The following is a 25,319-nucleotide window of genomic DNA, read 5'->3' on the forward strand; positions in this document are numbered from 1 at the left end:
TATTGTTAAAATAAATACATTGATTCCATGATTATTTCCATACAGTAATTTTATAGTTTATTCCACATAGAAAGTGCACTTTCGTCCACTGGCTTCTCTCTTTATGCCCATTTATCCCCACACAGCTCAGTGCTGAATTCTGGAAATTAAGGGATTCAGTGTTGCATCTTACGTGCTTGAATATCAACTTATGCCACAGCCAACAATACTGGAATGTATTTTTCCTTTTTAGTCATGAGCACAAGCCGGCCAGCCAGGAGAAGCATACCCTGCATCTATAATTGTATGACTTGTGTGATGGAGGCTTTCTTGACAAGAGGAGGTGTTGTATTAAAGCATGGCACTAAAGAAAAACTGCATAATGTTAAAAGAAGATTTCTTGTTTTTGCTGGGTGGAAAGAATAGTTCAGAATAAGTCCCGGTCATGCTGAATCTTTAAGGTTCTGTGGCGGTTGTCTCAGTAAGGACATATGAATGATTTCTGGTTTTCTTCTTTCCCCTGAATGTGCAAAAGGATTGAAAAAAGAAAAACTTTTAAATTCTTACTACTTTAAACCTTAATTTGTACTTAAGTACTTAAAGGATAATCATCCATATATGCTTTTCAAGTATAAGACAAACACTTATGGTAATATTTACACCACTGTGTAAACTCCTAACATTTTGTATGCCTATGAGACACTTGGTTACTTCTAAGCAATTAGGCCAGGGATGTCCAAAGTCGGTCGTCGAGGGCCGCTGTCCTGCAGGTTTTAGATGTTTCCCTGCTTCAACACACCTGATTCAGATGAAATGGATCTCTTCAAAAGATTGTTAAGTTCTGCAGCAGCCTGCTAATGATGCACTGATCTGAATCAGGTGTGTTGAAGCAGGGAAACATCTAAAACCTGCAGGACAGCGGCCCTTGAGGACCGACTTTGGACATCCCTGACTTAAGCAATTACCAGTTTCCCTTTAGTAACCCTGAAGATGCCTCGAGTGTAAATGCTGACAGCAAATAGAAAGATATGATAGTCTGATTGGGAATAAAGAAACAAAGACCCCACCTTGCTATCAGAAAGGCAACAATGGCAAAAATAGCCAGCAGGATTCCAACAGTTACTCCGATAAATAACAATCTTCCTCCTGAAGAGTCCGATGGGCTCACTCCTGTAAAGAACAGAAAAGTTGCGAGGAAGTGTTAATACATGCATATAAATTGTACTAACCGGCATCAGAAGCATCTCTGTATATTTTGACACATTCAACTAATGTAATATTTGGTTGGTTGGTAATGTGGTGAATTACACTGTAGGAGTAGATAGGAAATGTAGGGCGAGGCAAGTCTGACTTGCAGCAAAAGCAACAAGAACTGAATCCAAGGCAGACATGAAGTATCGCTTGACCAATGGTCTTCAAATGCACACCATAAGTACATCTTATACTCAGATTTGTAACAGAGCATTAATCAGAACTGAGTGTGTACATCTCATCAATATGAACGGCAAGCCTTTCATTCACCCACCTCTGGAACGTCTGAGAGTTATACTGTAGGTCTGCGATCCATGTCTGTTGCGTGCTACGCAGCAGTGCTGCGCATGTTCTTCAATAGTGATGTTGGCACTGCTGAGTGTTGGGCCTCTTCCTGTTGGTGTTGCCTGGGTTTGTTTTCCAAGATAAAAGCTTTTGTCTGCTGTAGGGACACATGCTGCACCCTGGTACCAGACGTACGTGTGCACGGGTGGGTTAGCATCACTGCTGCAGGTCAGAGTCACAGGGAGCTCATCCTGCAGCTCTCCAGCAGGCAAGACTGAGACAGATGTGTTTTGAGGAGGGTCTGGACAGGATGAAGTTGGTTTATATCAAGCAAATGAATATATAGATAAAAAAACTGAGGGAACGACTTGTTATATATAGTATATAGATTTTAGTGCATCTTCACGACTGTAGATTTGTATTCAGTACAATATATATTTTTGAGATTACTTATTACAAATTCAAATCATCAGCTGAAGCATCACTTACATTGTACATCAATGGCCAGCATTGTTGAGATCTGCTGTTTATCTCCAGTCTGTATCTGACAGAAGTAGCTGCCAGATTCATCCGATGTAATTTCATTGATTTTCCACACCTGTCCACCATGTAGTGAGCTGGTATTTGTGCTCTTGTACCATCTGAAATGGGCCTGTGAACCGGCTGCTGGGCTGCAGCAGGACAGACGTAAGGCTGCACCCTCAATGACGACTCTGGATGGACCAGCTGAGATTGCAACTCCGTTGGAAGAGTCTGGAGTATTCAAGCAGCAAGAAAGAGAAAAAGTGAATATTATGTTAGATTTCTAATTGATGTCTTCTGTCCCAGAGGTCCCATTTTTTTGTAATGTATTGATATAAACATAGTTACATCCAAAGATCAGTGGCCTCTATATCCACAGAGGCAGACCTTTCTAATTTTTTTTCTTTTAGTATTTCCGAGCAGAGGATGCTTGATTCATGACATTCATGACAGTAGTTTGAGTCTCTCCCCAGTCAGCAACATTAGCATCTCAAGAACTCTTTGGTTGTCTTTTTAGCCCTTTTTGGTTATTAATGTTTATTGGGGTTTTGCACAATAGCCATGATGCCTCTGCACTGTAACAAATGACGAGATAAAAGAAAGCAAAAGACGCACACACGTGTTTTTCTAAATTACTGCAAGTCTTAGGAATATGTGGCATTCATTGTGGTAGAACAATAACTCTCATTTCCCAGACACACAACAAGAGTCAACTTCTTGTTGTAAAGAGGGTTTTGGTTTTAATCCCCTAATGGTCTTAATCCCCTCTTTTTCCAAAATCAGCAAAGACATTTTGCTCTCGCACGTTTAGTTTTGACAGTAATCAAACTGCACAATTAAAAAAAATTGGTTTCGTAATTGAAACCGGGCCTTTGTGGAGCCATAATTTTTTGACGTTATGCGAGCTGTGTGGCTGCCTGTGGTCAGTTTCAGTTCTACTTCCCACAAATAGCGCAGTATGTTAGACCAAAGCTTGAACAAAGGAAGTGGTAACTGGATAAACAACTGTGCTTAAACAGTAAGACTCGTCAAAGATACGCAGAGAATAAATCGTTTTATGTTTGGCTCCTGGATCATAACACTGATCTATCACCACCCAGTTTTGTGTTTTTTGTAGCAGAGAATTGACACCCAGAGGGACCACTTCAGGCAAGAAAGTCTCAGGAAGACCAAACACAGACATGTTCTGAAGTCTACAAACAGATTGAACAATAGACAGACATGAAGCAACAGACACTGAAACACTACCTTTTAAGACATTGTGCCAGTGAATGAGACAGATAAATAAATGCATGTACGAATAAAAACAGTCACAATGCAGACGAAGGTTAAAAGAGAAGAATTTGTGGTTTGTGGCAGACGTGCTGACAGTGAAAAATCAGGAGAGTTCTCATGAATTTTCTTGTTTCTTTATAGATAGTTTTGAATTGTGAAGGATAATGGCAATAGCAGTGCATTTAATGATAGTTAAGTGTTAATGACATTGGAACGACATGAATATGATAATATTCTCACCTGCCACTAGGAGCTGTGTACCGCTCTGTGCTGGCATCTTCTCAGTTGGATGACTGGTGATGAGGTAGAAGACATAAGTTCCACTGTCCGACTGTGTTAGATTCGAAATCCTGAGAGAACAGTTCTTGGTTCCTGGTTGTCCCAGATACTGCACTCTGTTTTGATAGGATGGATCTGGGAAGACACCAGCACTGTGGAACACATATCTGAAACAGACAGACAGATAGACAAACATAGAGGAGATTTTTCCCTAAACTCTGCTTTGAGTCATTCTTATATTTCATATATTCTTGAGTTTTATAAACAATACCTTTGTGTAATGCACTGGCTGTCTCCCAAACACCACATCTCTGACAAAACTTTGTACTCGCTTTTTTCACTTCCTTTGACCTGACACAGAGGAAAGGTTAACAAGACTCTAGATGTTTAAACCAAAATCTCACCGGGAAGTTTAGAATAACAGTTGAATATCTTAGAGTTCATCCACAACCAAATACTGATATTATCTATTCATTCTGATTATAGAATTGCAGATGGCAAAGAAAGCGATCTGGTCAAAACAAATTTCAGCTTGCAGTGCAAGCTGAAGAGACAATGCCTTCTTTATTAAAGTACCTGAGCTGAGTGTGGCCCCTCTCCCTTACTTACATTTGAGCTCTGGGGGTAGTCATAGGAACAAGGCAGGACTACTGAAGAACCAGTCACAGCACAAATGGGACTGGAAGGGACATGAACTGACCACATACCAGCGAGAATACCTGAGGAGTGGAGGATGTGTATTAAATTACAAAAAGGCACACACAAACTGAAACTTAAGGCTTTGAAATTCTTACAAGAGCTAACTGCTCTGTGATGATACTGACTTTGTGTCAGTATATCATTGCAATGTGGATATGGATGGAGTGAATGCTGCTGTAGATTCATAAACGTTCTTACCTTTCATACAAAGTGCGATCAGCAACCAGAAGCTGTGTTGATGTGCCACCATACCTGCACCCATGATATGTCCCTCCTCCTGTAGTTTTATTTTTACCAACCTAGCCACTTGTGTCCCTCTCCTGTCCTCTTCTCAGCCTTTGCTGGGGCTCTGTGGTTCGGGTTGACTAATATGCTCGGCTCTTATCTATAAAGGCAGTGATGTGCATGCTTCTCTTTCTCCACAGCAAATGCAGACATGACCAAAAAAGGAACTTTGATGGGCTTTTATGTCAGAAACAGGAACTTGCTACATAAGTGTGAACATATGTGTGTAATTGGTGGCAATGGGGAAGGTTATCATGATCATTGTTATTATTTTTATGCACAGCTGTTATAGTTTTAATACAGCACATCAGCTGAGAGCTTCTGTAGGTCAACAATGCCTGATAGTCCTATAGTTCCTACTGAGTCACCCTTCGGTCTGTTTTATGAAACCAACAATTTCATGTGGGACAGCATGTTCAGTTTCAGCAGGTCTGCAGTGTCGGCCAGTTCTGCTCGAGCTCTCGTGCCCAGTTTGTCCACTCAGAGACGTCGACGTCACTTGTGCCCCCCTTGTGCGCAGCTGAGCGCTCACTGAAGGACCACACTGCACACAGCGAAGAACCTCGGTTAAACTTCCAATAACCTTGTTTTAATACTCTAGTCTTCCAAATGTTGCTCTCTTTTAGATTAGAAGCGGGCGCTGGTGGTTTTGGTTGATAGAAACGGATGAAACGGTGGCAGGAAACTTTGCCTCACTTTTTTTCTTTCCTTTTTCTTTGGGGTCAGTAACCTGTGAACAGAGGAAGAGAGGATTCACTGAAAAGCGGGATTTATCTGGTGGCGTTTAAACTGAAATATCGTATTTGTACGTTTTGCTTCCTTGTTTTATTTTGTATTATTTTTTTTATTATTTTCTTTTAAAGCGTTAGCCTTTTTAAAACCATTTCAGTTTTTGTCCAAAGCGGAAAACCACAGCTTCACCTGTTAAAAAGAAAGACAGGTGAGTCACGCGCTGGAAGGAAACTCGAGAAAATCTGTTTTAAGTTAAAATACTTTAATAGCTTGCAGATTGGTCTAAATCAAGGGACCACCTTGACGAAGAAGCTGTAGAAACTATATTTTATCATCAATTTTGAAACAATTCAACCTTTTCTGTCACAAGACAGAAAGTAACATAGGCCAACTATGGCACTGTAATTATTAACCTTAGAAATGAGAGGCCTCCATCACTTTGTAAGTGTACTTTAGTTTTATGGTTGCTCACATGGGACTCTGATAGTAATTTTAGGATTATGAAGTCTAGCTAGTATTTATATTGTGTAAAGTGGTGTGTTGTTATTCTTAGTTTTCCTACTCGAACACGATCAGTTACACCATCAGAACATGTTAGTTGACCTGGGAGACTGGGCCTGTGTGTGTTTGTGAAAAAAATAACTAAACACAATGTGAAAGCAGCTGCTTTCAAACGTCGTGTGTATCCTGTCTGATTTTTAGGGTACACTGAAACAACAATGTAACTGATCTTTGTAAAAACTGTTGAATGAATGTACCACGTGAAGCAAAAATCCTCTCACTTTATAAGACGTTCGGTCATGTCCTTGTTTGGGTGTAGTTGGAAAATGTTTTTGTTTTTTTTAAGAAAAATGATACAATGCGACCTGCAATGTGGACTATTTTTCATTTGATTAACAGGCAAAGGGGCTGCCAGGGGATCAGAACACCTGCCCAGTGTGTTCAGTGTGAGAGGGAAGGAAAGAGGAAAGTAAGCTACCCTCATCTTTGTCTGCTGTTGCCCTCTGCTTCCTACATTGCACAGATGTACGCTGAGAAAGTTGTGGCAGAGGGGAAGATGGGTGAGTGTGCATATAACATACACCCTTGTTTTTGTTCTCTTTTGCCCAGTTTGTCCACCAAAATACATTACATGCACAGATTAAAAGTGCTGTGCAGGTCATGCTGCCGCTCACACTACCTGCTTTCTGTATTTGTGTGCAGACATCAGCTCACTTTACAGTTAAAAATTAACTGGCGTGCTCAAAACTGCTTGGCTGTCTGTGTGATGTTCCCTGGATTTATTTTCGATGTTTGTTTTTCAGCTTGGACGGCTTATGCTGGTCCCGGTTGTCATATTTTTCTCATCCAACAAGTCCTTAATCAAATAGATTAACTGGAGCACAAATAACCACAGTCCTTTACTCCGGAGTACAAAACATCATATTTACAGCAACAACAACACTCTCTCTTGGCAATCTTAACTCAATCTAACCATGTCACTGTAAATATCAGGTTTACCACCTCTGTTCCAACACAGTCCCATCAGCATCAGCGCAACCCAGGGTTAAGAGGAGCGCTTGTTTTCCTGTTCCTTGGGATTAGCTGAAATGCAGAGTGACATTGAGGTGTTGGCCAGATGTTTTGCAGCTTTATTGCTCGCCTACCAGTCTGCTGCAAGTCATATAAAAGCTGTCATTGAAGGAAAGATAAGAACACTTGCCACGTTTCTGCTGTTGCTACAAAGCACTTGACCTGTGTGCGGGAAGTGGGATTTTCTGCTGGCAGTGTGTACAGAAACATGCTGACCGGTCACAAACTGCCGTTGCCCTGAAAACCTACGTGGACTTTTTGAATTGATGAGATAATGCTTCACCCCATATATAACACATTAATCCTTTAGCTGTTATTACCACATGAATATATAAATGCTGTAGCTCACCTTATATCAGGGAATAAATTAAGTGCCTGCAGAATGAAGCCAGGAGTCTCTCCACTGATGAAGTTGTCTTCAGCCAAAAGAAAATTTCCACATCCTCTGCTGTTCTTGTCAACAGGTCTCTAAGATCCCTGTGTCTTTACCTTCCGTGTCCCAAACACAGTCTGCCAGGCGCTTGGTTTTCTTTGTTTCTGTCGCATGACTGAAAGGATCCACCCAGGGTGCGGTGAATCACGGTGTGTGTAATTACAGGAAAGAAACGGTCGAACTTCGGAGCGATACATATGGTGGGCCTAATTCTGTTTATGTCTGAGCTAAGATCAAGAGGATCACCGCCCATTTTCAGAAACAATCGGTGTTTACCATAAAGACTTTGAGTCAAGCAGAGAGACATGCTGATTAACGCTCCTGCACATATAAATCTCCACTGCACAGCGTGATTGTGTTTATTTTTACTTTTCTCGTCATGACAACCACTTCATTCATGAGTCAAAACCTTTGCTCTTTGTATGTGTACTATTATCTTTGCTTGGTGCCACTTATGCTGTACCACGCCTCGTTCAGTTTAGTGCCGCTCACGGGCTCTGTCTCAGCATTCACTTGAGAATAACCATTTTAATCCTTTTTCTATTTAAATTGGACACACCTCATGTTGAATCAAGCTGGGAACCTGTTTTTTGGTGAAGCAGATGATAAAATAATATATTTATCTGGTTTGTCTTTAAGTCTGTTTCCAAAAGTGTGAAGGTGAGAGCTGCTAAAGGGACAAAAGCTAATATGGATGTAGATAGGATTTTGTGGAGTGAGGTGAGAAGAAGGTAAGGAGATCCGAGAAACATCCGCCTGGTGTACACAAAGGTGACTTCTTGTCATTCACGCCTATATTTCAAAAGCAGAGAACAATTTTGCTCGCTTGAAACCAACAAAAGGCAAAAGCCGTGTGCCTTGTGGTGAAATCGGAAGGGCTAAAGATCAACAGATTTACCCCCACGGCAACTTTGTGAACTATCTGCTGACGAAGGATGTGCGATGTGATTCAATGCTCTGCAAAAACGTTTGCCAGAGCATCTAGCTGTGATTGTTTTCTCAGATAAGTGAATGCTACAAAAACTCTCGGTGGCAAGACTTCTGACGAAGAAAGTTTTTCTCTTTCCTTTAGAAATATATTTCCTAACACATTCGCCGGTGCTAAGCCTCAGAAACACCTGGATAAATGTTTTTTTTTTTATTTAGATCAGCAAATATTTCCCTTACTAGAAAAACATCTTTCAGATCAACTACTATTTACGCTTGGCTGTGGATAACGACAGGTATTGTTTTTCTTAATACACGTATGCTTTTGTTTTTTCAGTTTGGCACGAGGGGGAAGTTTTCTGTGGTACACACATGCTTCTTTTTACACATGCTTCGAGGCACTCGAGTGGAAAAGAGGAATAATGAATAAGGGGTATAAACTAAATGTATTTACGCACAGTGTATTTTTATTTGTGGTTTGGTCACATACAGACAGTAATGACTTTGTCTCACCTCAGATGTCATTTACTGCAGTAGCAACAAACCACAGCAACAAGCCCTAATATTTGGCAGCATTGTGAAATGACAAATGGAAACTTTAGGGATTATGACACCGTATTTGTCAATAATGAATGTTTGTTTGTTATTGTTAAGAGCTCAGAGTCTTTCCAAAGTCTGGAAAAAAAATTGTTTCTTGACTTGTCGAGGATGTACTCTGGGCCTCTTTCCTGATGAAAGCCAGGCTACCCTGCAAAGATCTAAAATGGATATATGGATGAAAGTCGAAACTTAAAAGATAACTAAATCTACTGTGATTAAGGAGAGATTATTATGAAATGTCCCACAGTCAGCTAATGTAAATGCATATTATCTCAGCTTTTGTTACCTTACGTGTCTGGCATTTGTCCTTGGGTTCCAGGAAGAAGTGAATCAGGGATGATTGGAGCTCTTTTTGAGTCATGTTCTTCATGTTGTATTCTCCTCTGTGTGCAAGTGTAAAGCTACTCTAGCTTATCGTTAGATTTGCTCTTTTTAGTTGTAGTTTCCATCATAGTCCAACAAAATCTGTCTTGTCTAAGCAGTAAATGTGTTGCCACTCCGGATTTTTCTATGTCACTTTATTTCTGACAGGCAAAGTATCTAACATTGATCATATAATTACTAAACAACACTCTGTTGTGAAACCTTTGGGATCAGGCATTTAGCTTGGCAGCAAAGACAGAACATAATAACCTGACCCACGTGTGTGCTTTTTGATTTACGTTTGACCCATCTTCTAGAAGCCCTACCTGCTTTCTCTTACAGCATGTTGGATCTAAGCTGAATCATAAAAAAAACATTATTTTTGAAAAATAGACCGAGTGAAAATTTAGGATTTCCAATCAGTTTGTTGGGACAAGAAACAAGGGATAAGAATGACTCAACTTTGGATCAGCTTTTACTATAGAAGTGTGCTAATTGGCATGTTTTACTCCAGTTATTTCTAAAGAATACAGAAATGAATACATGCATGCAAATACACACAAACATACAGACACACACACGGATGGAGCTGGTTTCAGGTAGAAAGAGACACAAAAGATTGCTTGTTCTGTTCTGCCATGTGCTTGGAAAGAGTGCAGTGTGGGTAGAAGAGGGCAAGACAGATGGAAGAGGAACAGACTTTAGGAACAAGGTGGGTGGGTGGGTGTATGTGCTGGGGTTAAGGTGAGGGGGAGAGGTTGTGGTAAAGTAGAAGACTCAGAACAAGTTGTCATATTATAATAATATGACCTATATATATATTTTTTTTATTAGCATTCAGCATTTTTCAGTACTGTAATACATTTATAATATAATATGGGGTCAGTCCTGTCTAATGCCAATTATATTGCAAGTAGATTTGTATTTCTGTTGATGACATGATTTTGTTGAGAGGTGGGGCTGTCTCCTCCCACCCCTACTATAACATCATGTCATAATTATTCTGTTATATGTGCAGTGCCTCCAGTTGCACGGACAAGAAACCAGGATCTTTTCTTAGCTACTGCTGCTTTGAAAATGAGGTGGATTGGTTTGACGTGAAACTGGAAAGCTGGGCTTACTGGGCAGGTAGAGGATCAGTCACAGTATAGTGGTTGGCGTCTGTCATGTTTCAGTTCTGTATTCCATTGGTTGATTTAAATCTTTGGAGCTGCCTGTGCATGCCTGATTTTGCAGTCTAGGTGACGCTGGGGTCTCTCTGCTGGCTGCCATGTTCACAGCTTGAGTGATCTGAGCTGGTTGTCTCGGATGAATGTGAGGGCGATGCAACACTTTGTTCTTGATTTTAGGCTGATAACAGTGGCAATGTGAAAAACACTGTTTATGTCCACTCGATCGAGCATAGCCCCTTCACCCCCCACATATCTCTGAGTAACAGGGAGAACCCAAACAGTTTCAAAGAACAATATCACCATTATTATGCTGACTTGCTGTTTGGAGAGAGTACAGGTACGGAAAGGGAGGAGGAGCAGATTTGAGGCCCATAGAGGAGGCTGGAGAAAGGAGAGAAATAGGCACAGAGGGAGGCAACAAAAGGTGGGGTGTTTTTAGGGAAATGCTGTCATTGTGGATGTACAGTTGATCGGGGACATTCTGCGGTGTGGTGGGGAGGAGTGGATGTGAAAAGACTGAGAAGGAGTTTAAGGTCACTGGGCTAGCAGGTCTACACAACTATCATGTTTCGTGACCGCAAGATAGAAATTGGGCCACCTTGGTTCCAAGCAGCGGAACAATAAAACACTGGTTGTTTTATTCAACAGATCAAGGTGCAGTTATCTAAGCCAATTAGAAATAAGTAAAGCCAGGTATTTAGGGTGGTATCTGGCCCTTTGACTGTCTGACTTAGGTTCCCTTTTAATTGTTTTTGTGAGGGTAGTGAAAAAGTTTAAAAGTCTGGAAAGAAACTACTCATGCAGAGTGTTTTCTTCGGTTTCTTTTGGTTCAACAGGGAAAAGTATCTCCAGCTGCTTCCTGGCACAAAGATTATGCTCTTTTTACAGTCTTGTGTGCTGTGGATTACAGAAAACAGACATAAAGTCAGCACACATTGTACACGTCCTTGAAAAAGTATTCACCTCTTTTGGAATTTTTTTTTTCTTTTCTTTCTTTTGTTGCCTTCCAACCCAGAATTAAAATTGATTTTCGGAGGGTTTTATTAGTTTTTGAAAACAACACGTCCACCTCTTTGAAGGTGCAATTTTTTTAAAGGTTTTTAATGGAAAGCATACAAGAAACATCAAGAGGCTGAAATTTTGAGTCTGCATAAGTATTAATCAACCAAAAGTCCAAACTTTGTCAAGTCTTTTGGGGTATGTCTCTTAAAGGTGGGGTAGGGGATCTTTTTCTGGAACATTTTTTTACATATTGCTTGAAATACTCTTCACACCCCCATTGCAACCAATTAATTAAAAGTTTTGACACAAATATGAAAAGTTTTAGTGGCCTCTAGAACGTACAATCTAGGAAAAACACTATCCAATCATACTGAACAGACCGTTAACAATGATTGGATTCTGATGCCGTCTATCAAACTGCAATCTGCTCCTCCCTCCCCCTCCTTCCCCCTGTGCGCGTACCCTGCTCCGTGAACGAATTACGCGTCCAGAAGCTTGGCAGGAAGCTAAACTAGAGCCAGCTTGGCTAGCACCTAGCATTATTAAACGTATAGTTATCATATACTAAATACTAATACTAAATACGGCAACGATCGATGCTTGCTGTCAGAACAGCGCTCGTGCACCTTCGTGCTCGTGCGTGTTCATGTACTCTAGAGGCGTGCCTTCGGGGAGAAAGTGAAGAAAAGGGTTGGGACTTTTTACCTGTGTATTTTCAAAATGCAGCTTCGCTGGACTCAAAATCCAGGATCTCCTACCCTACCTTTAAGTTTGGCACATTTATTCCCAGTAACCTTTGCACGTTTCTAAAAATAGAACTACTTCAGCTGCTTTGATCCAGATTGATTCTGCTGGTGTACAGCATTCATTAGGTCATACCACAGACTTTAAATCAAACCGAGATCTGAACTTTTACCTAATTATTGTGAGATATTTAGATGTGGCCTCTTAGCAGTATGATCAGGTTTGTTGTCATGCTGAACGGTGAACCTCCATTCTCAATTCTCTGAAAGACACAACACTACATACAATACCTTTCAATTTTTAGAATTTTAAATTAGACATGTGAACGTGCCTAAAATAGGCAGATAGGCACTTTTTCAAGGAACTGTATAACTGCACCATACATTTTCTTGGCTGAGTGTTTTTTTATGAATGAAAAATAATGAAAAATAATTTGGAGCAAATGTTTTCTATAGAAAGAGCATGCATGTAAAATTTCCACTCACTCTCTGGTGGGAGGAAACATTAGGGTTGGTGGCAGAGTTAGATGTCAGATTGGCTGGTAGAATTGAGACACCTTGTAGAGGAGGAGATGGTTGGAGAAGGGTTGCACTGAAAGGTGGAGTGACAGAATTGTGACCTGAATATTTAAGGAACAGTGAAGACGGGCCGATTGGCTTAAAGATAGCTGTCAAAAGGATCATTGGAGAGCAGCGACATTAGAGGTGAAATTATTTTGATATGGCAGGAAAGCGTAAGTGACAAAGAATATAGACCAGCTGGAATAGCCATATTTACCATGAAAGAATAGCAACATAATGTGAGGATGCGGGTCCTCCTTATTAAACTTGGGTTGGATAGTCAGGGCTCTAGACTAACGTTTTGCACTGGTTGCACTGGTGCGCCCAACTTTTTTCTTGGGTGCACCTAACTTTTGTGCTGGTTTTTTAAATTTTCGACCGCACCACAATCAACGATGCAGTATTACAGGTTCACTCTTTTTTGAAACATAGCTGCCTGTCTTTTTAGGCAATATTGACTAGTAAATGATTAACTAACCATCTGGTCAACATAAAGTTCTTTATTTGAAGCACAATTCCACAAGACGGGTAACTAACTGAAAAGTGTTGGTGCTTAAAGTGCTTCACTTAGATGAAATTTAGACTTAAAACATCAAGAAAAATGAAATAAAAAAAATCTGCTTTTTTTGAGGCAGCATAAATTACTAAAACAAATAAAAAGATAATACCATTTACTTCCCAGATAAAGAGTAATCTACTTTTTAAACCCCCCCAATGACTTTTGGACGGATCAGACCTTTATTTAACATTCTTCACGAAGAAGTTGTCAATCGTTCTTTTCATCTTATCATACGTCGCTATTTCCACTCTAAATCTGATGGGCCTAGGCCACTCACCTCTCTCTATCTGACTATCTGTCTTTTTTTTAGTCACACCGTTGAGAAATTAGGCTGCATGTGACTGAATTGGTCGCACTCTAAAGCCCTGATAGTGTTCATTGGTATTGATAACCAGAAATGACTAAATTATATTTCAATAAGCAAAGACAGGCCCTTGTTTCTTCTTTTAAAAGCATTTTTCACCAGCAGGATTGGTGAACTCCTGTAAATCCCACCATGTGGGGCCTTATCTCCACACCTTCACTAGTGCAGCTGCAATGTTAACGCTTATTTGAGAAAATGCAGCATTTAGGCTTTAAGAAATCAATGGACAGAAAGCAGTGCAAAACATCACATTAGGTTGATGTTGGCTCTAAATGATTAGCCGCTTTCGGACAGACCGTTCTAAGAAAGTAGTTATCAGAACTACCCTCCTCGAATTTCGTTCTGATAACTATCCTTCCCCAGCGGAACTGTTTCAGTCTGCATTCACACATGAGTCGGGACCTGATAGGGACTGATGCGCTGCGCGCAGCCGTCTGCTTCAGTGACGTGTTAGCCGTTAGCCGTTTAGCGCTACATTCAAACACAAAATAAAACGGTAAAAGTAAGGACAGTAGAAAAAACACCACCAAGAAGCTAATATGGAGAGCAAGGAGGCCACCGTGTTTATGGTCTGCATGATGGTGATATTAATCATGGACAATCACATCAGGCGTCTAATATCGAGGCTGGAAAAGCTCACAGAGAGAGTCAGGAGATACTTTTTCATTTCATGAAGGAAGAAAGGAGAGCAGAGCGCTGCAGACAAAGGAGACAAAGTGTAAGTTTAACTTATTAAACACCCGCCGGTTCTGTCTGTGTCTTATGAGGAAACATTTCAGCCGTGATAGCATGACATGGGGCGTAGCTACCGACCACCAAACACCTCCGTTAGATTCGTTCTATAAGAACTATGAAAAGACCCGACCTCGGAGAAGGAGCTAAATAGTTATAGGAACTAAGGGAGAAAGCCCCGAGTTCCTGTATGTCCGAACACGGGAGAAAACGGCCCCGCGGATTAAAAGGTTATTAGAACTGCCAAAGGTTCCTACAGTCCGAAAGCGGCTATTGTTCTGAAAAGGGGATGTCAAGTTCTGGTTAATGCTTGCCGCCTTGACTCCTGTCTTTGTGTCTCCTTGTACTTCAGTTCAGATTGAGGAGATGAGCAGAGGAATTCAGAGTATATAAACTTGGAGATGGGAAAAAGGGGAAAGATGGTTGTAATTGCACAAAGAAACGCGTGAAAGTCAACTTGTTTTTTGACCAGATACCAGAATGTTGAGTCAGTTCAGCTAACACCGGGCTTTTAGGGGTAGATCCGACTGCATGGCGGCAAAATTTGCAGTTAAGATGAGTTCTGATTTATTGTCTCTGTATTAGGCGTAACCTCAGTCGCCGTCTATTGTCTGCGTTGTTGCTTTAACCTTAATGATGTTATACAATGGTTTGTGCCAATGGAAGGTGGTGGGAAGTGATAGGAGCCGATGTGTGATGATTGATAAAGGACGTATGTGGCAAACTGACAGATCACATTCAAAAAGGAAGACTTTGGCAAGAGAATAGATAGGACTAAAAAATAACTGGCTCTGTACCCTCTAATGTCCTTTTTCTAGTCAGACTATGTTCAAGCATGGCTGAATGGATTGAGTGGATGAGTGTTAATTATACCAGAGAACAGCGAAAAACATAAAGTTCATCGTGAGAAACGTGCCACAAAGCAGAGGATAGTGTCAGAAAAGGTCACAGAGAGAACAACATCTGGATGCAGGTGCACTCGCCAAAAAAACTGTATGTGCACATGGGACAGGCATGTCACTGTATCCTAGTTTTAAGAGTTTGTTCTCGCATTGTGGAGAAATGCTAAACTTTAGACTATTGATCGAATCGGTGTCATTTGTACTTTCCACTTTGTGCCAGGAAATGTGAAACCGCCTCTCGCATCGGGGCGGTGGGCTGAAACCAGTCCTCTCACGGATGTTTGCCGTAGGGGGGGGCTTGGGAGCTAAAAAAAAAAGAAAAAAAGATTAAACATTAGTCTGAACTTGTTTTTCATATCATTTTGTCTGAATGCACAAATAGATATCTGCAACTGCATACTAAACTTTATTTAACTTTTTAATGTTTGCTCAGTGGATTTCACCATCTCAGTCTTGTCTTCGGCCAAGTGTGCCCATTATTATATTAAACGATGTTCAGCAAGGCTGCAATACACATTTTTATTCTGATAATGATTGCGTGTGCTTACTATCAAATGACTTTGTGCGGACTTATACATGTACGTGTGTGTCTGAGTGTAGGGAGCAGGGGGATCTCTCTGACCTGCGTGTTGACCCCCTGGCGGGTGATCGGGGTGTGTGTGACAGTGATGACCCTGGGAGCCATAGGAGCCGCTGTCTGGGCCGTAGGTCAGGCCACATTGCTTTCACACACAGTTCACATACTTGATGACCGCTATCTGTTGTTTTTCATATTTTTTTAGATGTGTGTATTCAATATCACTTTCAAATGTTTGAAAAAGTCTGCCATAAGTTGCTCTCACAGATTTAGCTGACCTATTTTTTTTTAATTACATTCCTGTAGTTTCATTTTGCACAATGGAAGAAGACACAGGACTCTATGATGGTGAGTTACTGGAGACATGTTGATTTTTGTGTGTGTTTTTGTGAATCTGTTGGTACAAGATGACGAGCCACATTTAGCTAACTGAATTCAAATGATCTTCCAGAGGTGTGTATTATTGTTCCAGTGTTTTTGAAACAGTGTAGCTCTTATCTCTCCCTGAAGTCCAGGTAAATTCACCTGACCAGCGTCTCAGAGTTTTCGACTCGGCCCAGAGGAGGTGGCGTCAGGTGTGCTCCTCCTCAGCCAATGAACTTCTAGCTAGCATCAGCTGTGAAGAAGTTGGATTTGTCAGGTGAGATGACTCTCATTGTTAGATTTCATTGTTTTAACATGGCATAAGACTTTTTCAGAGATGTTCTGCTTTCCATTATTTTGACTGCAACTGAATATGTTGGATTTAAAGGATAAGACCGGTTTTTTGACATTGGGCCCTTGATTTCACATTATAACATGATGTTCTACTCACCCCTGCTTGTTGTTGAACATTTGGAGCTGTTCCGAAGATATTCGAGAGGCGTCTGGCTGCTCTCTTGAGATATTCGGCCATGAAACGGTTTCCTATGGGCAAGCTTATACAGGCACAAACTATGCTGTTTATAATTTATTAATTAATGTACATTAGCACTGATAACGTGGAGGTGCGTCGCTTCCTTAAAAAAATCCGGGTTACTGTAATTTTGATTTTTTTGTCGTAAAGTGGGTGTTACTGACGTCCTCGTCGTGCTACTACCACAGACAGCCCACAGACCTGCTGCCTATTTATTCATTCGGCTAAAATTCAAAATTAGTAACCCGGATTTTTTTAAGTAAGCGACGCACCTCCACGTTATCAGTGCTAGTGTACAGTAATTAATAAATTATAAACAGCATAGTTTGTGCCTGTATAAGCTTGCCCATAGGAAACCGTTTCATGGCCGAATATCTCAAGAGAGCAGCCAGACGCCTCGCGAATATCTTCGGAACAGCTCCAAATTACCAACAACAAGTAGGGGTGAGTAGAACATCATGTTATAATGTGAAATCAAGGGCCCAATGTCAAAAAACCGGTCTTATCCTTTAAGTCTGAATGAGCGCTGGGGTTGCTTTTGCAAAAGGTCACAATCTTACTTTGTCAGATCAGTTAATGTTTACACATCACGTGCAGGAGGTCCCATTAACAAATAGGCACAAAAAGTTACGGTGTCTCTGATTTGGTATGCGATCAGCCTTTTTTCAGAATTTGAACAAATAATGTTATCAAATGGATAAATAATTGCCCTGTCCAAACTTTTCTACTCTGGTTTTTCCAATCTTTATTACTTGCAGCACTCAAGCGTTTTTTTTTCACGGTGTGTTTGTACGAACAGCTTAACACCTTGACAGGGGACAACGGTGGCCGAGGCGATCAACTCGTATTTAGAATAGACCAGAGTTTGTCTGTAAGAAACATAATTGTCGTAATGATGACTGACGTCAAATGATGGCATCACTTTACAAGATTGATGAAGCCATTAATGCTAATTTTCCTTTGTATGAAAATAGCTGTTGTTCATACGATAATATAAGTAAAATGATGATAATAATAATAATAATAATAATAATAATAATAATAATAATAATAATAATAATAATAATAATAATAATAGATTGTGTGTTTGTTTCAGTGTTGTGAATTACTCGGTCACATCAGTACCAGAGGCCAGCGGTGATGGTGGAGAATTCTTCTGTGTCAGACAGGAAGAGCTCAGCTTCGGAAAGAAAATCAAAGACTCGTTGTACCCATGGTAACTAACACCTGTTAACCACCTACTTGGTTGATGTGGAGGAAAGCTGAACACTAACTTCAATTTGGATGTTTTCCTTTCTCAGGCAGGCTGTTAGTAACGTTGTCTGTCTTTGTTTCAGTGACTGTGGGAGCAGGGAGGTTCTCACACTGCTGTGCCAAGGTAAGATGTCAACCCTACACTCCTTCCATCTGACACATGTTGATACCTCACACCGACTTCTCATCTTTGTTTGCATGCTGGCTTGTATCCTCCCGAGCAGGACACTGTGGTATTTGTGCATCTTACTCTTTCTGTATTGTGCTTTCCTCACACAGTTTTTTTTGTGCTAGCCTCATATTAATTTATTAAACATTTTTCTCCTTTGATTGCCAACTTTTTAAAACTAGTACTATTTTTTCTTCTTCTCCATATATTTATTTAACTTTCTCTCAGTACAGTTACTATGATATATCTTTTTGAATATTTTAAACATGTCTTCTCTTTCCCCTCCCGCTCTTTTGCAGACTGTGGCAGGCGTAGTTTTGCAGCAGATCGTATAGTTGGTGGTGTGGATGCAAGGCAGGGCAGCTGGCCCTGGCAGGTCAGCTTACAGTATGATGGCGTTCATCAGTGCGGAGGATCCATCATTTCAAACCGCTGGATTGTTTCTGCAGCCCACTGCTTCCCAGAGTAAGTGCGACATGTTGCTGAAGTTTAGTATGTTGATGATGTTTATGTTTGTGTGTAAGGGGAGCTTAGGAAACAAATGGAAAACAAAATGTGTTTTCACAACGTCCCTTTTTTTTAACTTTTCCCATTCCAGGCGCTATCGCTTTGTTAACCGCTGGCGTGTACTTTTGGGCTCCATCTACAACAAACCAGTCAATGCTAACGTAGCGGAGATGAAGACCATTGTGTACCACAGCAGCTATCTTCCCTTTGTAGATGCCAACATTGATGACAACAGCAGGGACATTGCTGTTCTGGCCCTCGCCCAACCTCTAACTTTTAATGGTAGGACGCGCAGTAGCATGAGAACATGCAGTTACCTCTATATAATGACACTTTATGTCTGCGAACATTTGAATCCATGATGATTTACTGCAACTTCTACATGTGTTGCACTACCTCTATAATATATGCTGACCATGAGTAGCAAGACTGAGCGCGTTGAAGCAAATAAACGAGTGATTCTGTTTACTACTTTTGCAGATACACTGCACTGGGTGTTTCTCTGTCATACTATGTAAAAGACGAAGCATTGTTTCAATGGATCATGCCTGACATCTAGTGTTTGAAACATATAACTACAAAATCATCATAAAGAAAATGTAGCTAGATATTGATAAATATGAGAACAATTCAAACAGCAGGTTTGCAATGGGAAGGCAAAGATCCATCCACTTATTCTCTATAGTTGCTTTATCCTATTCAGGGACATGGGGGGCCAGAAACTATCCCAGCAGACAGACTCTGTGAGAGAAGCAGAGTACACCCACAACATCACTGGACTAATACTGACACAAAGACACCATGCACAAACATAAACACACTCTCACATAATCTCAATCAAGAGAACAAACATTAACTGAACATGCATGTGAGAGAGTTTACAATCAGCACTGGGAACCTTCTAGATGTGGTTAACAAAGCCAGATAAATATACTGATCTTAAATCTGTTGTACAGGCCAATGGTGAGTGGTGGACTAGGGCTTTTGGCCAGGAATGAGGGAAAAAAAGGTTTAAATACTAACAAGGTTAATGAAGTTATGAACGTTTGTTTTTGTTGTAGAATACATCCAGCCTATCTGTCTGCCAGCATACGGTCAAAGACTGATAGACGGACAGATGGGAACAGTGACAGGCTGGGGGAACGTAGGATACTATGGTGAGTCCTCATTTCATGACAACTGTGTTGTTATACACTGCACAGCTGACTATTTTGATTAAATTCTCATATTTATATTTCTCAACTTCTTGATATACAGATTTATCTTTATGTATTTTCATGCATCATGTGCATCAACACCAATATGTTAAACCACATCAATATACTTGGAAAGATGTCAGTATTGTACCTGAGTCATGATAACTGCTTAAAAACAGCTGATGAATACTGATGTTGTGCTACTTTTCTTTGTTAAAATATCCTCTTTTATTGTTTGTTTGTTTGTTTTTTCTAACTCTTTTTGATCAAACTCACTTACAGATCATCTGGCAGATGTTCTCCAGGAGGCAAACGTCCCCATCATCACTGATGCTGTCTGCAATGCACCTGATTACTACGACAACCAGATCACCACCAGCATGTTCTGTGCTGGTTATGAGAAAGGAGGCATCGATGCCTGTCAGGTCAGAGTTTGTATACTTAAGTTGTGTTGACGTTACTGGATTTCAAATGATGGAAATAGAATTTCACATCATCTCATTGTGCAAGTGTCCTCTTCAGCAATTACTTGTTTGATACTCAATGAGTCTGAACTGCTGTAACCCTCTGTGAACTCAGGGAGACAGCGGTGGTCCGTTTGTGGCAGCCGACTGCTTGTCTAAGGCCAATCGCTACCGTCTGCTGGGAGTGGTGAGCTGGGGGACGGGCTGCGCCATGGCCAAAAAACCCGGCGTCTACACCCGAGTGTCCCGATTTCTGCCTTGGATATCTACAGCCATGAGGGTGAGAGTCTGTGCACTTTTTTTGTTGAAGCCCGATTCCAAAAGGTTGGGATGCTGTGTAAAATGTAAATAGAGAAGAACTGAGGGATTTTCTGATCTCTAAAATCTTTGTGTTCCTCACAATAGAAGATAGAAAATGGGTCAAAAGTTGACAGTGAGACATTTTAATGTTTCATGACAGCTAATCTTGTATTTTATGACAGCAGTCATCAAAAAGATTTTGGGGTGAATTTTTTTCATCGTGTTTTGTGCCAGTAATTACGGGAGCTTCGACATAGAAATACAAACAGTCAGTAAAGGTAAAATGTCAGCAATTACAGCAAGTTCAGCAGACAGAATGCTAATCTCTTTACACTAGTTCACGTCAAATAAATCATTTTAAAATCTTGAAATATGCTCTTGTCTTTCTCCAGAATTATCAGAACTTAGCAGGTGTTCACAAAATGGCACGAACATGAGATTCCCACCCATGACTACCCACCCACACGCTTCCTACGCTTGGGCAACAGTGTGGACAGTTCCTGTTGGTGATACTGTGACAGGAGGATGAAAAGCTGTGATCTCTCCCTTTTTGACATGGCTTTCAATTTCTGTTCTCACCGAAACCTTTTTTCTTTCTTTCTTTTTTTACTGAGAATTTACCCACTTCTCCCAATACCGTGTGAAGTTTAAAACTCATCTGTAAAGAGATGGGGAAATTTACAAGCAATGTTATGACGAAGTTATGAAGAAATATTGGATTAAAAAAGTGAAATGTTGTCGATATCACTGTACTGGATTTTAATGTTGTGCTATATGGGATCATTTTTCGCAGGTGTCCCCAGTTGAGTCAGAAATAACCAACGTGACTTGCGCTTGATTTGATTTACATAAGTCACTTTCTTTGGGTATGGACTTCCTGCAGTCATTTCTTTTAGACAGTCCAGATGTGTTTATCACCAACACTTTTCAGTACAACGCCACATGCACACAACGTGACATCTGAAGTGATAGATTACTTAGCAGTGCTAATCTCTAAAAGAATATTATGGGATAACTTTTTTTTTCTTAAGTTACAAAGTAGTACGGATGCCATCTTCTTGTACAACTGACACTTGTGCTTATTTGATGCATTCCTCGTCTTTTTACATGCTGTAGTTTGTCTTTAGAATGTAAGAATGATTATCCACACAACATGCAGTATATCATCTACAGAATATCTAATCCTGCTTAAACTGATGAGGGTGATGTTCTTATCCCAATCAGTTTTTTTCCTTGTTGTAAATAGCAGTCAGTTTCTTGTTTCTGTTGATGTTACAGATGCCTGAAAGATCTAAAGAGCCAAGAGTGCAATGACAACTACAATCATGTTCTCATTCAATTTAGACCTCACCGCTTCTGCGTGGGACTTTCAATTTTCAAAAGTTAAATGCCTCACCTCACATTATCGGATGAGTGTGTATGTATATATATTTACGGAATGTGCAATACCCCCTACAGTCATATTTAACACAGGCCAAAAAAAACCCAGACGTTTTGGATTGTTTCTCACTTAGTTGACCTCGACACACAAAAAGCCTGTTGTGAATTTGTTTAAGAAGCCGTTTCTTTAATACATCATGAGAGAAGTGTTTCATTCTGTTCAAAAACAAAGTGGACCAGAGGCACCATACAATATGAAAAAAGTCACGTACTTATTGCTGAATGTGTATGCTAACCCTGAATAAATGACGGACGTGAACGCAACAAACTCACTGCCAAGAAAGACCTATAACAAACAGAGGTCTTTGTAGTTTAAATAGTTCACCGCACTAACAAGAGACTCATTCAAAAACTGTATGTATGATTTATTTAAATTCATTTAAAGGTTCCACCATCATTTTAATTAATGTATGTTTTATAGCTATTCTGTGTACATGGGAAATACATATTGTGAAATGTAAGTTGTTGCATTGAGAGTTGTATGAAAATAAAACCTTTCTATAAACAACTTTGACTCAGTAAAAAATCTATTTATTTTATAAGTTTAGCATATTCACGGTCAAGACTATAGTACAGAGCAATTATGCAAGTATCCCAGATACATCACAGAGGAATCAATATAGACGTGCTGTTTCAAGATCAGCTTCAGTATACAGAACTTATACCAGGTAAACTAAAAGGACATGAAGTATTTATCAGTGTTACAGCTAATGTTATCACACACATTACAAAACAGCATCATAAATAGACATACATACAAAATAGAAATAAAGGAATGATATACAGAACTGCAACACCTTTAAAAGGCAGAGCTGCATTAAGGTCAACAGTGAATCCCTCTGAAATACCGACTTAAGTATTTGAACTGAAAGACAACATGTGGCAGGATGAGAAACCTCAGCTGGATTTAGTTACCGTGGCATAGATCACTGAAATGTCAGTCTTGCTCATTTTTGACCTGAGAAAGAAAAAAGATGCATTTTAAATCTGTTAACCACACTCAAGTGAAACAGTTCCCCTTCATTTTTTGTTGTTGTGTGGGATTGTGTGATAAGTGCAGCATTTAAGTTTTGGGCGGCATACAGCAACCATGGCTTTTTTGTTCACTTTTGACAGCTAATACCAAAATTGTGCCCTTTGAAGTAATATTTCCTAAAATTCAAATGTGAATTGTAACACTTAATGTATTTAACTTTGATTCTCATATTCCAAACTTGATATTAAGACCGATTTGTATGGTATAGCTAATATCTTATTACCTGACTCCCGCGAAAGGGAACGCCCCCGCGTGTAGTTGATGAACGCAGCCAGATGACGTGAGTCAGGTTAAATATCTTATACCATACAGAGTGAAGCTGAGGGTTTTACTGGAAAACTTCAAAACTGTCTACTAAAGTTTTTTTATCTGAAGAAACTACAAGCATAAAGACATTTTGAGAGCTTAAACCTTCTGCTGTTATTGTACAATATTTAATGTAGTATTTTGTCATTTTGTCATTTGACCTACCGGGAGTCATGTGATGCTCCGCTGTTGTTCGTGTGGGATGGAGGACGCAGGTTTCTTGTTTTGATGGTGACTGTGGAGTAGGTAACCTCCTCGTGAGATTTGGGAGCCTGAGAGAAAAGAAAGAAAGATTAGACTGTTCATGGATGTTTGTGCTGTGAGTGTTAGCTTGAACAGTCCTGTCTGTGCACAATATTTACATCGCAGTGTGAGTCTCTCTGCGAAGCTGTAGCGACAGGCAGAGGAGAGGAGGGAAACATCTGAACGTTGGCATAAACGGTGTCATATGGATCTTCAGAGCTGGACCCTATTCCACTGAAGTCAGTCTGCTGGAGAGAATATGTCAACAGAACTAGTCTTTCAGGTTTAGTAAAGTTTCAGATTAGATATTAAATAATTAAGAGCAAGTACAAAATAACATGTTCAGAGCAAGTGTAAAGGGTTAAACTGTGGGAAACAGACACCCATATCATTTTTTATTTTGTATTGTGTCATAAGCAGTGGCTAAAGATAAGTTTCATTTTGATACAAGATTGGATGGTAGATGCAATTCTCAATTGAGCCGCCAGAGCACTTGACTTGCACTTGACGGGTATAGAATTGAATCGTACCACTACACACACGGAGGAAGAATAAATCCTTCCGTCGTGAAGTTTAACAGCAGACGAACGTGTGTGTCTCTTCAATTCTGTATCACAGGTTAGTAGATGTCTTATATGTAGTGCACACGCTACAATTTAATAGTGGAACGTGCACCTAATGTGGTTGTTGGCGCACGTCGGTCAGAGAAATGTTTTGTTAGACGATCGTCGGTAAATAGAGAGAAAAGGCAGCATGCTAACTTGCTAATGATAGCGGACTTGTGGAGTATGGAGTAATGTGTGAGATATGCTAACTCCAAAAACACTGTGGAGTTAATTGAATGTGTTTTCTGATAATTATCAACTAATGGGAATGTGTTGAATAGGTCCTAGTAACCTGCGTTAAGAGTTATTGTTTGAATTGATTCTCTTAAGAGGCAGTGTAATGCACAAAGAATTCCTGTTTTGGTTTAGACATAGAGGAAGAATAAATCCTTCCGTCGTGAAGTTTAACAGCAGACGAACGTGTGTGTCTCTTCAATTCTGTATCACAGATTGTGGTGCAGCAAGTTTGTCACCGGCCCAGGTACCCCTAGGCCTGACGCCGGCAACACAAGCAAATAGTGATGGGATTTTCGGCTCTTTTTCGAGATGCGGCTCTAATGGCTCTTCTTACTGTGGAGAGCCGGCTCTTTCGGCTCCCAAACGGCTCCCCATATATTTATTAATTCATTAATAGTGTATGAGCCATTTTTTCCTTTTGCATTATTTTTGTGTTGCTGTAATTCACCTCCATGCCATTAGAGGGACTCTCACCCATTGTGAACGGGGAATCATTTAAATACCCTTGGTGAACTAACACCTGCAGGGGCTGACAGGAAGCAAACAGTTTTCGACTGTGTCTCTGTGTAACTCGAAACTGTAAGTGGTTGTGGAGAGAACTTTGTTTGAGTTTGTTATGAGTTATTTGCCGTTACGTTATGAAGGGGAAATAAATCCACACGTCTTTTTACTTTTATCAACCGAACTCTCCGTCTGGTTACTTTCGAGTGCATAAGCACTCGTCGTAACGATCCATTAATCAGCCTCCGGGAATTGACTATACAGGGTTTAGTCAATTACAAATAGCTTAAACCTAATTTAACTTAAACATTTTGTTTCATTATTGACATTGTTAAGCACTTATGATGAGTAA

The 25,319-nt window shown here is 40.2% G+C and overlaps 3 protein-coding genes across 6 annotated transcripts in view; 1 reads left to right on the forward strand and 2 right to left on the reverse strand.

Moving 5' to 3' along the window:
* LOC142379764 (cell adhesion molecule CEACAM6) lies at window positions 1-7,404 on the reverse strand. Of its 2 annotated transcripts, XM_075465012.1 has the most exons (9): window positions 7,229-7,404; window positions 4,489-5,305; window positions 4,201-4,310; window positions 3,863-3,942; window positions 3,553-3,758; window positions 2,005-2,268; window positions 1,505-1,816; window positions 1,047-1,149; window positions 1-499 (listed from the first exon to the last, which is right to left on the reverse strand). In XM_075465012.1, the coding sequence occupies exons 2-9, from the start codon at window positions 4,550-4,552 to the stop codon at window positions 436-438; spliced, it is 1,203 nt and encodes a 400-aa protein (XP_075321127.1). In that variant the 5' UTR covers window positions 4,553-5,305; window positions 7,229-7,404; the 3' UTR covers window positions 1-435. The 2 variants fall into 2 exon arrangements, with proteins under 2 accessions (XP_075321127.1, XP_075321128.1); XM_075465013.1 differs by lacking the exon at window positions 7,229-7,404 and having other exon boundaries at window positions 4,489-5,324.
* On the forward strand, window positions 5,107-22,501 carry hpn (hepsin). Its single transcript, XM_075465011.1, has 13 exons — window positions 5,107-5,515; window positions 6,208-6,368; window positions 15,838-15,945; window positions 16,121-16,162; window positions 16,325-16,454; window positions 17,806-17,925; window positions 18,047-18,087; window positions 18,432-18,597; window positions 18,731-18,921; window positions 19,701-19,796; window positions 20,118-20,260; window positions 20,415-20,579; window positions 20,992-22,501. Exons 2-13 carry the CDS (start codon window positions 6,332-6,334, stop codon window positions 21,034-21,036), a joined length of 1,284 nt encoding a protein of 427 aa, XP_075321126.1. The 5' UTR covers window positions 5,107-5,515; window positions 6,208-6,331; the 3' UTR covers window positions 21,037-22,501.
* The window catches only part of LOC142379762 (B-cell receptor CD22-like), an 8,798-nt gene continuing 5,642 nt past the window's right edge, over window positions 22,164-25,319 (reverse strand). For 2 of the 3 annotated variants that reach the window (XM_075465009.1, XM_075465008.1), the window contains 3 exons: window positions 23,744-23,872; window positions 23,547-23,653; window positions 22,164-22,997 (listed from right to left, as the gene is read on the reverse strand). In XM_075465009.1, the coding sequence (XP_075321124.1) occupies window positions 22,937-22,997; window positions 23,547-23,653; window positions 23,744-23,872 (297 nt within the window). In that variant the 3' untranslated portion in view covers window positions 22,164-22,936. The remainder of the gene's footprint in view (window positions 22,998-23,546; window positions 23,654-23,743; window positions 23,873-25,319) is intronic. The other variant, XM_075465010.1, reaches the window with a different exon arrangement.

This window comes from Odontesthes bonariensis, chromosome 5 (assembly GCF_027942865.1).
Source record: "Odontesthes bonariensis isolate fOdoBon6 chromosome 5, fOdoBon6.hap1, whole genome shotgun sequence".
NCBI lineage: Eukaryota > Metazoa > Chordata > Actinopteri > Atheriniformes > Atherinopsidae > Odontesthes > Odontesthes bonariensis.